This window comes from Nansenia antarctica, assembly GCF_963989245.1.
Source record: "Nansenia antarctica genome assembly, chromosome: 1".
Taxonomy (NCBI): Eukaryota; Metazoa; Chordata; class Actinopteri; order Argentiniformes; family Microstomatidae; genus Nansenia; species Nansenia antarctica.
This window is the reverse complement of record NC_137674.1, coordinates 89,752,142-89,769,641: the sequence shown is the minus strand read 5'-3', so window position 1 is coordinate 89,769,641 and position 17,500 is coordinate 89,752,142. Positions and strand designations below refer to the sequence as shown.

General features: G+C 46.1%; 1 protein-coding gene across 1 annotated transcript in view; it reads right to left on the bottom strand.

Moving 5' to 3' along the window:
* gbe1b (glucan (1,4-alpha-), branching enzyme 1b) overlaps positions 1-17,500 on the bottom strand; it is a 70,108-nt gene that overhangs the window by 10,085 nt on the left and 42,523 nt on the right. The window contains exons 8-12 of the mRNA XM_080548906.1: positions 15,101-15,216; positions 14,016-14,143; positions 13,576-13,674; positions 4,124-4,234; positions 3,038-3,209 (exon numbers count right to left, since the gene is read on the bottom strand). Of these exons, the coding sequence (XP_080405032.1) occupies positions 3,038-3,209; positions 4,124-4,234; positions 13,576-13,674; positions 14,016-14,143; positions 15,101-15,216 (626 nt within the window). The remainder of the gene's footprint in view (positions 1-3,037; positions 3,210-4,123; positions 4,235-13,575; positions 13,675-14,015; positions 14,144-15,100; positions 15,217-17,500) is intronic.

Below are 17,500 nucleotides of genomic sequence, written 5' to 3'. Positions count from 1 at the left end.
GGACAGAGAACTCATTACCTACCTGGCAACGTGTACAGAGAGACAGAATACAAATAATAATAGTAGTAGTGTTCTATCTTTGCACTCGATCACATTTCAGGATGTGATGATAGAACCCACCCAGGCGTTTCATCACAGCTAACCGCTAACGCCGCTAACTCTCTCTGCTTCTAATGTCAACGACACTCCCACAACCTTTACTGTCTCCATCCTCCAGCCTCTCACACCCTGGCGCTCTCTCTCTGTGTCTCTCTCTCTCTGTGTTGTAAATTTCTTTTATTAGGATGAAACCCCTTGAGATGAACCATCTCGTTTTCGAGGGGGTCCTAAGTTACAACACATAAAGCATAATACATCATAATACAATAATACAATACAATAATACAATACAATACAAATATAATAATACATATTGCATAATACATAATCATTACATATTACATAAGAACAGGATAAACAATAAAAGACACACACATGACAAAACACAGACAGGAGACAAACAACAACACACATTGCCAGTTGAAAACATTGAGAACATCACAACCATAACATGACCAAAATGGATACCAGAACAAGGGAAGGCGGATCTCCATACAATAATATACATACTACACTTTACAATAAACTTAATAGGTGTACATGTAAGTGGTGACAAATTCAAAGGAAACACGAACAATCAGTCAAAAGGTAAGAAGACAGTGCATGCTTAAAACTAACAAAAGATGTGATGGATTTGATGTGTGCATGTGCATGTGTCTTCTTACATAAGGAGATGGAAATTTGAGTGCCTGATACATGTTGCAATGGTGAGTGAGAAAAGGACAACCAAGGACAAATCTGCAGATTCTGTTATAGGCTGTGTTCAGCGGGACAAGATCAGTGTCCTGACAGTGTGCTTCACGGTGTTGGTGTGTGGTGGTGAGTAGATAGACAGGCTTTCTGTACGGCGAGGCAGGCAGCTCAGATTGATTCTCTGGCTCAAACAGTCTGTCCTCCTCAGTCCTGCTGAGATAAACGTCTCTGCGTCCGTCCACCCAGGGACACAGCGTCTCTCTCCTATTTACTTACAGTTTTTTTGTTTTTGTTTTGCTTTGCTTAAGCAGTTGGGTAATGCTGCTGCCTGCTAGCCTAGCGAAGTGCACACAGCCACACTGGACCGTGGTGCCCGGGGGAAATTAGTGAGATCCTTGTGTTGTACAGAAATAATAGGCCGAGTGTTTAGTCAGCTGGACAGCAGCTCAGAGAGACCAGGTTCTCTCTGCCTCCTACACACTTTCTCCTGTTCTCTTAACTTCACACCTCTAACTTAGGAACTCACAACTACTGGCTAATCATGTAGAATAAACAAGTGTTTGTGTGTGTGTGTGTGTGTGTGTGTATGGGTGTGTGTGTGTGTGTGTGCGCGTGTGCGTCCATGTGAGACAGTGTGTGGATGAGTATGTGTCTGTGTATGACAGTGTGTGTGTGTGTGTGTGTCTGTGTATGACACTGTGTGTGTGTGTGTGTGTGTGTGTGTGTGTCTGTGTATGACAGTGTGTGAGTGTGTGTGGATGAGTATGACAGTGTGTGTGTGTGTGTGTGTGTGTGTGTGTGTGTGTGTGCGCGTGTGTGTCTGTGTATGACAGTATGTGTGTGACAGTGTGTGTGTGTGTGTGTGTGTGTGTGTGTATGACAGTGTGTGTGTGGGGGGTATTTTTTCCTTGAACACACTGAGGTTGTCAGACCAGAGGAGTTGACGTGTCGTTGCAGGACAAAGCTAATCAATTTTTTTAGACCTAATAACTGAAACTTGGGACCTTTTTAGGCCTTATAAATCGAATTGCTGGATTTTAGACTTCAAGGCTTTTTAAGACCAGCGCGGGAACCCTGTATACAGTAAAGTATATCACATCCCTTCATGATAACAGGTTAAGATGCAGAACATCTGTGGCAGACCAGAGTCTGTTCACCGTCTCTGTTGTGATTGGTTGGGTAGAGTAGACATTTGCCTGGCCTCTGACAGCGTGGGTAGACCACCTGACCACTAGGGAGAGCTGTAGCTCTGTGGATGGCTGCTACATGTCTGCTGCGTGTTGTCTATCAGGCTACAGCAGCACGGAGACCTCCAGTTGAGCGACATGTGCCAACATCATAAACTAACACTGCTTTATTATTCTTACCAGCAAGCCCAGAGACACAAACATGAGTATTTTATTTGATCTAATTGATCTTTTTTTACTAAACTGAGACAGAAGGGAGATACTGGAGTAGAGATGGAGAGAGAGAAAGAGAGATTGAGAGAGAGAAAGAGAGAGACAGAGACAGAGAGAGACAGAGAGAGAAAGAGAGAGAGACAGAGACAGAGAGAGAGAGAGAGAGAGAGACAGAGAGAGAGATGGAGAGAGAGAGAGAGATGGAGAGAGATGGAGAGAGAGAAAGAGAGAGAAAGAGAGAGATGGAGAGAGAGAAAGAGAGAGAGAGAGACAGAGACAGAGAGAGGGAGACAGAGACAGAGAGAGAAAGAGAGAGAGACATAGACAGAGAGAGAGAGAGACAGAGACAGAGAGAGAGAGAGAAGGCAGCAGATGAAGGGGGGATACAGGATAGAAAGTGGCGGGTGGTTTCAAACCTGTGCTGCCACGTCATAAAAGCTCACTTCCAACCACTGGATCACACATTTGATCTGACTGAACTAATTTCTCCTCTCTTCATCTCCTCCTCCTCCTCCTCCTCCTCTCCTCTTTCTCTCCTCCTCCTCTCCTTATCTCCCCCTTCTCCTCTGCAGGTGACTCACCTATGAAGTTGAGGTAGCCCTCCCCCCCTCCCCCCCAGTGACTCACCAATGAAGTTGAGGTAGCCCCCCCCCCAGGTGACTCACCTATGAAGTTGAGGTAGCCCTCCCCCCTGCCCCCCGACTCACCTATGAAGTTGAGGTACCCCTCCCCCCCCCCTCACCTATGAAGTTGAGGTAGCCCTCCCCCCCAGGTGACTCACCTATGAAGTTGAGGTACCCCTCCCCCCCTCACCTATGAAGTTGAGGTACCCCTCCCCCCCTCACCTATGAAGTTGAGGTACCCCTCCCCGCCCAGGCCCTGGGTGAGCAGGCGGATCATCTTGTGCAGCTGCAGGCCGCGGTCGATGACGGGGGTCAGCGGGGTCAGGGACGACATGTTGGTGTACATCTGCTGGTCCATCAGCCAGAACGCCAGCGTCTTATCACCTACCAGGGCCTGAGTCATACAGGGAGAAGACAGGAGTCATGTGTGTCACGTTCTAATGCTTTGGTCCTCATGTCGGGATCTGATGTAATGATCAGACTTTTCTTTCGAAAAATGTGAATACATTTCCACGAGTGGGAGAGAGAGAGGGAGGGAGGTTGGGGTACCTGGTCGTGGCTCTCAGCGTAGGGAGGGGGATGGAGGAGGGAGAGAGAGGGAGGGAGGAGGGAGAGAGAGAGGGAGAGAGAGAGAGAGAGAGAGAGAGAGAGAGAGAGAGAGAGAGGGAGGGAGGGAGGTTGGGTTACCTGGTCATGGCTCTCAGCGTAGGGAGGGGGGAGAGAGAGAGGGAGAGAGAGGGAGGGAGGTTGGGGTACCTGGTCATGGCTCTCAGCGTAGGGAGGGAGGAGGGAGGGAGGGAGAGAGAGAGAGAGAGAGAGAGAGAGAGAGAGAGGGAGGGAGGTAGGTAGGGGTACCTGGTCGTGGCTCTCAGCGTAGGGAGGGAGGAGGGAGGGAGAGAGAGAGAGAGAGAGAGAGAGAGAGAGAGAGAGAGAGAGAGAGAGAGAGAGAGAGAGAGGGAGGGAGGTAGGGGTACCTGGTCGTGGCTCTCAGCGTAGGGAGGGAGAGAGGGAGGGAGGTTACCTGGTCGTGGCTCTCAGCGTAGGGAGGGAGGGAGAGGGAGGGAGGGAGAGAGAGGGAGGGAGGGAGAGGGAGGGAGGTTCACCTGGTCGTGGCTCTCAGCGTAGGGAGGGAGGAGGGAGGGAGGAGGGAGGAGGGAGGGAGGGAGGAGGGAGGAGAAAGAGAGAGAGAGAGAGAGGGAGGGAGGGAGGGGTACCTGGTCGTGGCTCTCAGCGTAGGGAGGGAGGAGGGAGGAGGGAGGAGGGAGGAGAGAGAGAGAGAGAGAGAGAGAGGGAGGGAGGGAGGGTTACCTGGTCGTGGCTCTCAGCGTAGGCGATGCACTTCTCCCCCTGGCGTCGGTTGGTCAGCGTGTAGACGATGTTCCCCATGTCCCACTGCTCGTCCTGCTGCTCCTTTATGATCTGACACAACACAGTCATAATAACACATCACAATCATAATAACACATCACAATCATAATAACACATCACAATCATAATAACACAACACAATCATAATAACACATCACAATCATAATATCACATCACAATCATAATAACACAACACAATCATAATAACACATCACAATCATAATAACACATCACAATCATAATAACACATCACAATCATAATAACACAACACAATCATAATAACACATCACAATCAGAATAACACAACACAATCATAATAACACATCACAATCATAATAACACATCACAATCAGAATAACACATCACAATCATAATAACAGGTAGAATCAGGTAGAATAGTATAAAAGACAGGTAGAATAAGGTATAATAGTATAACAACAGGTATAATAAGGTATAATAATCGGCGGTTCGAGCCCCGGCTGGCCACATGTCGAGGTGTCCTTGGGCAAGACACTGAACCCCAAATTGCTCCCAGTGAGCGGGGCCGGCGCCTTGCATGGTAGGTTGCCGCCATTGGTGTGTGAATGTGTGTGTGAACGGGTGAATGAGAGGCCGTTGTAAAGCGCTTTGGATAAAGTTTGGATATAAGTCAGTCTATATAAGTCAGTCTATATAAGTGCAGTCCATTTACCATTTACATGCACAGTTATACACTAGGCTACTTTCATATACAGTGGGGAAAATACGTATTGAACACGTATCAACAATTTGTTTTAATTTTCAACAGATTTCCATTGCAGCTATTAACATGAAGTGTAGAGCAGACTTTGGTATTAACTCTATAAAACTACACAGATAAAAACATAATTACATTCCAATCCATAAACAAGCTGTGTGCAATACAGTGGAATGACACAGGAAACAGAAAAGAATTGAACACAGAGAGAAGCACTAAACCAGCTTATGGCTTAAAGCTTAAACTGCTTTTATCATTCTTTGTTATGAGTTCTTTCATAGTTTTGATGTCTTCAGTATTAATTTACAATGTAGAAAGAAACAATAACACATAAAGACAAGCCACTGAATGAGAAGGTGTGTCCAAACGTCTGACTGGTAGGCTACTATATGACTTTTCCCAATATTGTTGGAGCCCTGAAATCCAGGGGGTATGTTTAAAACATTCTGAGAGAGAGAGAGACTAATGAACTTCCTGCCAACGCAAATGTACTTGCCTCGGGCTTCCATCTCCTCTCCCTCACCTCCCAGCTTCCCCTGTAATACCCCAGCTGAACTAGACCATATCTACATACCCCTGCTCTCCTGTAATACCCCAGCTGAACTAGACCATATCTACATACCCCTGCTCTCCTGTAATACCCCAGCTGAACTAGACCATATCTACGTACCCCTGCTCTCCTGTAATACCCCAGCTGAACTAGACCATATCTACATACCCCTGCTCTCCTGTAATACCCCAGCTGAACTAGACCATATCTACATACCCCTGCTCTGTAATACTCCTGCTCTATAATACCCCAGCTGAACTAGACCAGTATCTACATACCCCTGCTCTCCTGTAATACCCCAGCTGAACTAGACCAGTATCTACATACCCCTGCTCTCCTGTAATACCCCAGCTGAACTAGACCAGTATCTACATACCCCTGCTCTGTAATACCCCAGCTGAACTAGACCAGTATCTACATACCCCTGCTCTCCTGTAATACCCCAGCTGAACTAGACCATATCTACATACCCCTGCTCTCCTGTAATACCCCTAGCTGAACTAGACCAGTATCTACATACCCCTGCTCTCCTGTAATACCCCAGCTGAACTAGACCAGTATCTACATACCCCTGCTCACCTGTAATACCCCAGCTGAACTAGACCATATCTACATACCCCTGCTCTCCTGTAATACCCCAGCTGAACTAGACCATATCTACATACTCCTGCTCTCCGGTAATACCCCAGCTGAACTAGACCATATCTACATACCCCTGCTCTCCTGTAATACCCCAGCTGAACTAGACCATATCTACATACTCCTGCTCTCCGGTAATACCCCAGCTGAACTAGACCATATCTACATACCCCTGCTCTCCTGTAATACCCCAGCTGAACTAGACCATATCTACATACTCCTGCTCTGTAATACCCCAGCTCAACTAGACCATATCTACATACCAGTGGCGGCTGGTGCTAAACATTTTGGGTGGGGCACAGGTTATGGGGGCATGCTCCACGGGGAAGAATATCAACTTTAAAATCTGGATTTACAGTCGATTTTAGCATGAGAATATATGTAGTACTGTCCAGACAGTTGTCTTGTTTAGCCATTCAACTAGGCATTATTTATTCAAATGGAGAAAGACATGGAACACAATGCAATTGTGATAATAAATGTGTTCTTTGTTACTTCTTTAATTAAATTAAAGTGTACCTTTCTATTATCATACAATATTTCCTTGAACATGTAAACTCTATAATCATACAGTTGTCTTTCTATTAGTTGTCTCTGTCATACTTAACTGTTTGTTATCATCCTGAACTATCTCTGTTGCTCACCTCACCTCAGTTCTGTCTCTCTGTTGCTCTCCTCTCCTGTTGTCTGTCTGTTGCTCTCCTCTCCTGTTGTCTGTCCGAATATCGATTGTTAAGTCGCAACGTGTTTTCGGGTCCAAAGTTGGCTGAGGCGCTGTCTTCGAAATGCCGCAATAATAATAATAATTAATTATATTTACAGTACAGGCCAAACGTTTGGACACACCTTCTCATTCAATGCGTTTCCTTTATTTTCATGACTATTTGGTACATTGTAGATTCTCACTGAAGGCATCAAAACTATGAATGAACACATAGGAATTATGTATTTAACAATAAAGTGTGAAATAACTCTAAATATGTCTTATATTTTAGATTCCTCAAAGTAGCCACCCTTTGCTTTTTTGTTGTTAATAAAATATATAATAATAATATTAAATATAATATGTGTTAATAATAATATGTTATTATATATATAATATTATTATTATATATTTTATTAACAACAACAACAAATTATTTTATTAACAACAAAAAAGCAAAGGGTGGCTACTTTGAGGAATCTAAAATCTAAGACATATTTAGAGTTATTTCACACTTTTTTGTTAAGTACATCATTCCACATGTGTTCATTCATAGTTTTGATGCCTTCAGTGAGAATCTACAATGTAAATAGTCATGAAAATAAAGGAAACACATTGAATGAGAAGGTGTGTCCAAACTTTTGGCCTGTACTGTATATAGCGCTTTTCCGAGGCTCAAATACCCTGACAATATGGGGAAAACGGGAAAGTGCTGTGTCCCTTGTTGTATGAATAGATCCGAGTCTAAAAAATGATTAAACTGTCATTCTACCGCTGTAGTACACTGGTATTCTGGTGCGGAGAATTTCTGGTTTAGACCCGGAAATTGCAAAACGTCACGTTTGACGTCAGACTTAACAACCGGATATTCAGGGATATTCAGGGCATTTTTAAAAAAAATTACTACCCCTAGTGGTAGTGGCCCTAGGCTGCAGCCTAGGTAAGCCTATAATCTGCGCATGCTCAGGGCGCTTTTTGCGCCCCGACCGAGAAATAGGAGATAGCCAATTGGAGCGCTGCTACAGCTCACGTGTAAGCCAAAAGTATTTGCAGTGCCATAGACTTGCATTCGGCCGGCGTCCCGACTCCTCCCCTATGTATTTTCAGTGAATTTTACACACACACAGATAAAATGTTTATTGTATTGGAGGATTTTTAATGAATGCTGATAGGCGCCGACAGAATATCAGCCGCATTTTGTGAATAAACAATGTTTATTTTTTTAAAAACTTTTACAAGTCGCAACTAGGAAGTGAAGGTGGGGGCGGCGCCCTAGCGCCCTCTATTGGCCAGCCGCCACTGCTACATACCCCTGCTCTCCTGTAATACGCCAGCTGAACTAGACCATATCTACATACTCCTGCTCTCCTGTAATACCCCAGCTGAACTAGACCAGTATCTACATACCCCTGCTCTATAATACCCCAGCTGAACTAGACCATATCTACATACCCCTGCTCTATAATACCCCAGCTGAACTAGACCATATCTACATACTCCTGCTCTCCTGTAATACCCCAGCTGAACTAGACCATATCTACATACTCCTGCTCTCCTGTAATACCCCAGCTGAACTAGACCATATCTACATACACCTGCTCTCCTGTAATACCCCAGCTGAACTAGACCATATCTACATACCCCTGCTCTCCTGTAATACCCCAGCTGAACTAGACCATATCTACATACTCCTGCTCTCCTGTAATACCCCAGCTGAACTAGACCATATCTACATACACCTGCTCTCCTGTAATACCCCAGCTGAACTAGACCATATCTACATACCCCTGCTCTCCTGTAATACCCCAGCTGAACTAGACCATATCTACATACACCTGCTCTCCTGTAATACCCCAGCTGAACTAGACCATATCTACATACTCCTGCTCTCCTGTAATACCCCAGCTGAACTAGACCATATCTACATACACCTGCTCTCCTGTAATACCCCAGCTGAACTAGACCATATCTACATACTCCTGCTCTCCTGTAATACCCCAGCTGAACTAGACCATATCTACATACCCCTGCTCTCCTGTAATACCCCAGCTGAACTAGACCATATCTACATACCCCTGCTCTCCTGTAATACCCCAGCTGAACTAGACCATATCTACATTACGCTGCTCTCCTGGTTAACGTGCTGCAGAGAGAGAGAGGCCCGTAGAGAGCAATTAGCTAATAGAACAAAGCAGGAAGAGGTAGAACCGCTGCTGTTAGCGGGGGGCAGTAAGGGTGAGAAAGAGAGAGAGAGAGACCTTCCTGGCTTGTAATGAAGAACTAAACACACCTCCTTAAGTAAACCAGGGTTAGGGCCATCTCCCACCCTGGCTGGCAGGGGGCCTGGAGCTCATTATGGGATATTAAGTGAAGGGTTGTTATGTTGGGGGGGTGAGGGGCAGGAGAACAGGCCAGCAGGGTTAAATCCTGTTACACAAACTAACTTCAATTAGACAGGATGGAGAGATGGAGAGATGGAGCGATGGAGAGATGGAGAGATGGTGATAGTTAGGAAGGACTAGAGGAGGAGAAGGGTTAGAGAGGGGCCACTCAGGAGAGTGGGAGAGAGAGAGGGAGAGAGGGACACACACACACACACACACAGGGAACTCCACCTCGGCACATTCAGATCTCGCTGTGTGAGGAGGCTGTGTGAGGAGAGACGCTAGGCTAGGAGGAGAGAAGCTAGGCTAGGAGGAGAGAAGCTAGGCTAGGAGGAGAGAAGCTAGGCTAGGAGGAGAGACGCTAGGCTAGGAGGAGAGAAGCTAGGCTAGGAGGAGAGAAGCTAGGCTAGGAGGAGAGAAGCTAGGCTAGGAGGAGAGAAGCTAGGATAGGAGGAGAGAAGCTAGGCTAGGAGGAGAGACGCTAGGCTAGGAGGAGAGAAGCTAGGCTAGCCCTGAAGACACGCTAGTTTGTCCCTCCTGTCTGCGTCCACACACCACAACACACCCCGCCTCCCAGCTGAACCAACCAGCACGCATGAATACACACCATGAATACACACCATGAATACACACCGCTGATGCCACCCCGCCTGGCCGGCCGCCCTCCCACCCTCCCACCCGCCCGCCCGCCCGCCCTCCCTCCCTCCCTCCCTCCCTCCCTCCCGCCCTCCCTCCCTCCCTCCCTCCCTCCCGCCCTCCCTCCCTCCCGCCCTCCCTCCCTCCCTCCCGCCCTCCCTCCCTCCGGATCCACGATTCACATCGTCTCCTCGGGGGAAGCAACACAAATAATTCAAAAACAAAAACAACCACAGAAGAAGAACTATTCCTCACATTAATATTGCATCCACAACTAGCCATGTTTGTTTGTTTGGAAAGCAAAAGGCAGAAGCGTAACGCACTCCAAAGGCGTGACCGGCCCTCCCCTTGATCTGATCACCCTGGACCGTTTGGTAACTAAGGCGTCAAGGAGGTTGGGTCTCAGCGGTAGCACACGCAGCTCGCTGTCCGACTAGCCAAGCATGGCTAGCCAAGGTCACGCCGTGTGTGTGTGTGTGTGTGTGTGTGTGTGTGTGTGTGTGTGTGTGTGCAGTCAGCTCCACTCTGCTATTGACTGAGACTCACCGCTGTGCGATGCAGACTTGATTAAAGATGCACGGCGTCTCCCATGGAGACAGAGAACACAGCGGCCAGAGTGAACACACGCAGAGCGCAGGTCAGGGGCTCTACATCTCTTCTACTAGCCTCAATAAAGTCAAAGTATCTAAAGTTTCAATGGAGGGAAAGATGTAAAAAAACATAGGCTCACAGCGAGTACACAGTACCTTGAAAAGAACATTCTGCCACAACATTAGACTCCAAAACACACCATCGTGCAGAGCTCAAGCCAGTTACACGATTGTTTTTTGCGCAAGAAAGTGGCAAGCTGTCATGTGGGTGTCAGTTAGCCAGATCCTGTCAGTTAGCCAGGTCCCGTCAGCTTCCACATTACCACTGGCATCTGATCCCTTTCATATCTCTGTTCCCTAACGTCTCCGTAGCCACGGAGGAACAGAGGAGGACATGACTCTAACGTCTCCATAGCAACAAAGACATGATTCAGCATCAGGAACATCCTAGCTAATCCAAACAGACACGTTCCAAACCCCAGAGAGATCCCCTTGTCTGTTCTCCCACAAACATGTGTTTGCTTTCACAGGAATATGGCGCATTCACAATCACAAAAGCACAGAGAGACATTGCCAACGAGATGGAAAATTAATATGAATACTGAATACTGTAAGTGTATAAACACCGATCAGTGAGGATAAACGATGGTGATGTGATGGTTGGAGTTGAAGTGTTGAAGTGTCCCCAACAACAAAAACAGCCTAGACACGAGCCAGCCTCCCCAAACACATCCACACACACACACACACACACACACACACACACACACACACACACACACACACACACACACACACACACACACACACACACACACATCCCACATACATACATACACAGGGAGATTTCAAGATATCTAAAATCGTTTCAGCTGCAAAAGATGGCCCTTATGAATAACATCTACCAAAGCTTTCACGTTGCACGGTAAATATACATTGATAATTGTAGTGTCGATCTTTATTCAAACGACGAGCTAAATCCTTCAACAGCCTAGAGAGGCCACAGGAGGGTAGACATGGGTGAGTGAGCTGCTGTTGTTGACTGTACAAGTCCCTGCTGGGAACAGGAACTCTCCGGAAATCAATGGATGACCCTCACACCCTCACACCCTCCCCTTACCTCACCCTCCCCTCACCCCCTCCCCTCCCCTCACCCTCCCCCCCCTCACCTCACCCTCCCCTCCCCTCACCCCCCACCCTTCTCTGCTCTGCTTCCACAGGAAATATTGTTGTGTATCAAATATCCTTGATAGAAAAATAAATAAATAATTAACACTAGAACAGCCATGGGTATTTGACCCTGTGAGTATTTTCTTTTGAATATCTTTGCACTGGATCAAATTTTCAGGACCCTCCTTTCATGACTTTTCCTAGATAGGCTATGGTGTTCTACCACCCAGTATCCTTACATTTTCTAAATCACATCAGGATAAGCTAGTATGAAGATATTTTGCAGTTTTTTGGTGTAGCAGACAGGCTAATTTACAAGCCAGGCAACTAGTGGTCATTGTGTGCAAATAGCAGCTTTCCATTGTAAAGACTATGGTAATTTGACCCCCGAGGCGGCTCTTATAGTAGGTAACACGGCTGTTCTAGTGTTAAACTCTTATATCTTATAGACACGGCTGTTCTAGTGTTAAACTATTATAGTAGGTAACATAGACACGGCTGTTCTAGTGTTAAACTCTTATAGTAGGTAACATAGACACGGCTGTTCTAGTGTTAAACTCTTATAGTAGGTAACATAGACACAGCTGTTCTAGTGTTAAACTCTTATAGTAGGTAACATAGACACAGCTGTTCTTGTGTTAAACTCTTATAGTAGGTAACACAGACACGGCTGTTCTAGTGTTAAACTCTTATAGTAGGTAACATAGACACGGCTGTTCTAGTGTTAAACTCTTATAGTAGGTAACATAGACACGGCTGTTCTAGTGTTAAACTCTTATAGTAGGTAACACACACATGGCTGTTCTAGTGTTAAACTCTTATAGTAGGTAACATAGACACGGCTGTTCTAGTGTTAAACTCTTATAGTAGGTAACACACACATGGCTGTTCTAGTGTTAAACTCTTATAGTAGGTAACATAGACACGGCTGTTCTAGTGTTAAACTCTTATAGTAGGTAACATAGACACGGCTGTTCTAGTGTTAAACTCTTATAGTAGGTAACATAGACACGCTGTTCTAGTGTTAAACTCTTATAGTAGGTAACATAGACACGGCTAGTGTTAACAAAGTCCTGTCTTGTCCTGTGCCTTTCCCCAGCCTGACCATGGTCAGCTCAGTAACATCAGCTCAGCCATCCTTCCCTCTGTGTCTGTCTCTCACATGGCCTGAGGCGACCAACACACCCCTGTGCTCTGAACCACCAAACAAACACCATGAGAGAGAATACCAGATCATATTTGTGTGTTATATAGACTATGCAACTTGCTTTCTGCACTCCACTACCGTCTAGAAAGCAAATATTGCAAACATGGATTGACTTCCACACAGAGCTGTGGGTTGTCCTGAGCTCCTAACCTTCAGCCCAGAGGGAAGAGGAAAGCTGCTTTAAGAAACGTAAACAGAAAGAAAAGAACAGCCCTTTGATGAATTATCTACACTTTAGTAAGAAAACATTAAAAGCTAGAGTCTGAATCTGACCCCAGACCAGAGACTAGACAACCTTCACCACTGTGGAAGCCTTCCCTTCTTCTCTTAAGCTTAGAGGAACTGCATGAACTGCAACACTGATAATCATAAATCATAAAGTGTTTAGGGGCGGCTGTGACGCAGGAGGTAGAGCTGCCATCTAATGATCACAAGGTTGGCAGATCGGCGGTTCGAGCCCCGGCTGGCCACATGTCGAAGTGTCCTTGGGCAAGACACTGAATCCCAAATTGCTCCCAGTGAGCGGGCCGGCGCCTTGCATGGCAGCTTGCTGCCATTGGTGTGTGAATGTGTGTGTGAATGGGTGAATGAGAGGCCGTTGTAAAGCGCTTTGGATAAAGGCGCTATATAAGTGTAGTCCATTTAGAGTAGAGAGTAGAGTGTGTTAAGGATTAGAGTAGAGTGTTAACAGTAAGGGTTAGGGTAGAGTAGAGAGTAGAGTGTTAACAGTAAGGGTTAGAGTAAAGTGTTAACAGGTCAGAGTAGAGGTGTCTCACCTGGATCCATTTGTCAGGTATGGCCATGGCCAGCCGGTAGTCGAACCCACATCCTCCCTCAGACACGGAGCGACACAGAGCTGGCATCCCCGACACATCCTGGACACACACACACACACACACACATCTGTACTAGGGCTGCAACAACGTCGATGTGATAAAACCGCTTCTGATCCTGAGGTGGTGGATGGGCGTGTTACCTCTGCGATGGTGATGCATTCTGGGTACAGGCTGTCTTACCTCTGCGATGGTGATGCATTCTGGGTACAGGCTGTCTTACCTCTGCGATGGTGATGCATTCTGGGTACAGGCTGTCTTACCTCTGCGATGGTGATGCATTCTGGGTACAGGCTGTCTTACCTCTGCGATGGTGATGCATTCTGGGTACAGGCTGTCTTACCTCTGCGATGGTGATGCATTCTGGGTACAGGCTGTCTTACCTCTGCGATGGTGATGCAGTCTGGGTACAGGGTGTGCAGGATGTGGTTGGCCACCATCAGGTAGGTCAGGGAGTCCTCGTCCACCTGGAGGCCAAAGTACTCCGAGTAATCCCCCGAGAACCCAGGGCCTGAGGGGGGAGAGGGGAGAGAGAGAGGGGAGAGAGAGAGGGGAGAGAGAGGGGAGAGAGAGGGGAGAGAGGAGAGAGAGAGGGGAGAGAGGGGAGAGAGGAGAGAGAGGGGAGAGAGGGGAGAGAGAGAGAGGAGAGAGAGAGGGGAGAGAGAGGGGAGAGAGGGGAGAGAGAGGGGGGAGAGAGGGGAGAGAGGAGAGAGAGGGGAGAGAGGAGAGAGAGAGGGGAGAGAGAGGAGAGAGAGCGGGGAGAGAGAGGAGAGAGAGGAGAGATGGGAGAGGAGAGAGGAGAGAGAGAGGGGAGAGAGAGGGGAGAGAGGGGAGAGAGAGAAGATAGAGGGGAGAGAGGAGAGAGAGGGGAGAGAGGGGAGAGAGAGGGGAGAGAGAGGAGAGAGAGGAGAGAGAGGGGAGAGAGGAGAGAGAGAGGGGAGAGAGAGGAGAGAGAGAGGGGAGAGAGAGGAGAGAGAGGAGAGATGGGAGAGGAGAGAGGAGAGAGAGAGGGGAGAGAGAGGGGAGAGAGGGGAGAGAGAGGAGAGAGAGGGGAGAGAGGAGAGAGAGGGGAGAGAGGAGAGGGGAGAGATGGGAGAGGGGAGAGAGGAGAGGGGAGAGATGAACACTCAATCACAACATCAACAAGCCACGTGTCCATACCCTCTACTGCTACTCTACTACTTTATCTCTTCTTAAACACGTCCCTTATTGTTCTTACTTCTTCTTTAACACTAGAACAGCTGTGCCTATGTTACCTAAGGGTCTATAAGGGTCTATAAGGGTCTACAAGGTTCTGTAAGGTTCTGTAAGGTTCTATAAGGATCTATAAGGTTCTGTAAGGTTCTATAAGGTTCTATAAGGGTCTATAAGGTTCTGTAAGGGTGTAGTTACCTATGCCGTGGTGGTGGTATAACATGTAAGGGTTAGGGTTAGGGGTCAGAGGTTAGGGTTAGGGTTAAAAGGTTACCTATGCCGTGGTGGTGGAACAACATGGACGTCACGCCGTCAAACCTGAAGCCGTCAAAGCGGTACTCCTCCATCCACCAGCGCAGGTTAGACAGCAGGAACCTCAACACCTCCCAGCTACACACACACACACACACACACACACACACACACACACACACACACACACACACACACACACACACACACACACACACAGGTTAGACAGCAGGAACCTCAACACCTCCCAGCTACACACACACACACACACACACACACACACACACACACACACACACACACACACACACACACACACACACACACACACACACACACACACACACACACACACACACACACACACACACACACACACACACACACACACACACACACACACACACACACACACACACACACACACACACACACACACACACACACACACAGGTTAGATAGCAGGAACCTCAACACCTCCCAGCTAGAGGAACACACATTTTAAATGCTTTATTTATGTCCACATTCATGTACAATATCTAAAGGACATAAATACTATCAGTGCGTTGTGACATTATGAAAACAGTCAGTTAGAGTAGAGCTGAGCCAACAACCAGGTATGCTACACACAGGATGTTATTAACAACCAGTTATGCTACACGCAGGATGTTATTAACAACCAGGTATGCTACACACAGGATGTTATTAACAACCAGGTATGCTACACACAGGATGTTATTAACAACCAGGTATGCTACACACAGGATGTTATTAACAACCAGGTATGCTACACACAGGATGTTATTCAACCAGTTATGCTACACACAGGATGTTATTAACAACCAGGTATGCTACACACAGGATGTTATTAACAACCAGGTATGCTACACACAGGATGTTATTAACAACCAGGTATGCTACACACAGGATGTTATTAACAACCAGTTATGCTACACACAGGATGTTATTAACAACCAGGTATTCTACACACAGGATGTTATTAACAACCAGTTATGCTACACACAGGATGTTATTAACAACCAGGTATGCTACACACAGGATGTTATTAACAACCAGTTATGCTACACACAGGATGTTATTCAACCAGTTATGCTACACACAGGATGTTATTAACAACCAGTTATGCTACACACAGGATGTTATTAACAACCAGTTATGCTACACACAGGATGTTATTAACAACCAGTTATGCTACACACAGGATGTTATTAACAACCAGTTATGCTACACACAGGATGTTATTAACAACCAGTTATGCTACACACAGGATGTTATTAACAACCAGTTATGCTACACACAGGATGTTATTAACAACCAGTTATGCTACACACAGGATGTTATTAACAACCAGTTATGCTACACACAGGATGTTATTCAACCAGTTATGCTACACACAGGATGTTATTAACAACCAGTTATGCTACACACAGGATGTTATTAACAACCAGTTATGCTACACACAGGATGTTATTAACAACCAGGTATGCTACACACAGGATGTTATTAACAACCAGGTATGCTACACACAGGATGTTATTAACAACCAGTTATGCTACACACAGGATGTTATTAACAACCAGTTATGCTACACACACAGGATGTTATTAACAAACCAGGTATGCTACACACAGGATGTTATTAACAACCAGTTATGCTACACACAGGATGTTATTAACAACCAGTTATGCTACACACAGGATGTTATTAACAAACCAGGTATGCTACACACAGGATGTTATTAACAACCAGTTATGCTACACACAGGATGTTATTAACAACCAGTTATGCTACACACATGATGTTATTAACAACCAGTTATGTTACACACAGGATGTTATTCAACCAGTTATGTTACACACAGGATGTTATTAACAACCAGTTATGTTACACACAGGATGTTATTAACAACCAGTTATGTTACACACAGGATGTTATTCAACCAGTTATGTTACACACAGGATGTTATTAACAACCAGTTATGTTACACACAGGATGTTATTCAACCAGGTATGCTACACACAGGATGTTGTTGCTTGTTTGAAGGCAACTCTGATTGGTGAAACCAGACACACTGTCCAAACTAATCGCCACAATATAATTCTGCACATTACTACATTTACGACGGCAGTTACGACGACACACACACATTTTAGTATCTTTATTACACACATTTTACTATAAAATTCTTAAACACAAACGTAGCTGCATCAGCATAGGACACTCGGTTGCTCAATGTGTTTCAGTCTGAGTCTAAGGGTACAGGTAACACACACACACACACACACACACACACACACACACGTTTGTTCTTAAAGAAGACGCTGAAGCCAGCGTGTGTAAAGAGTAACACACTGCTTTGAGAATCCCCTCAAACACAGTCAGTCCCACATCAGCAGCTCCA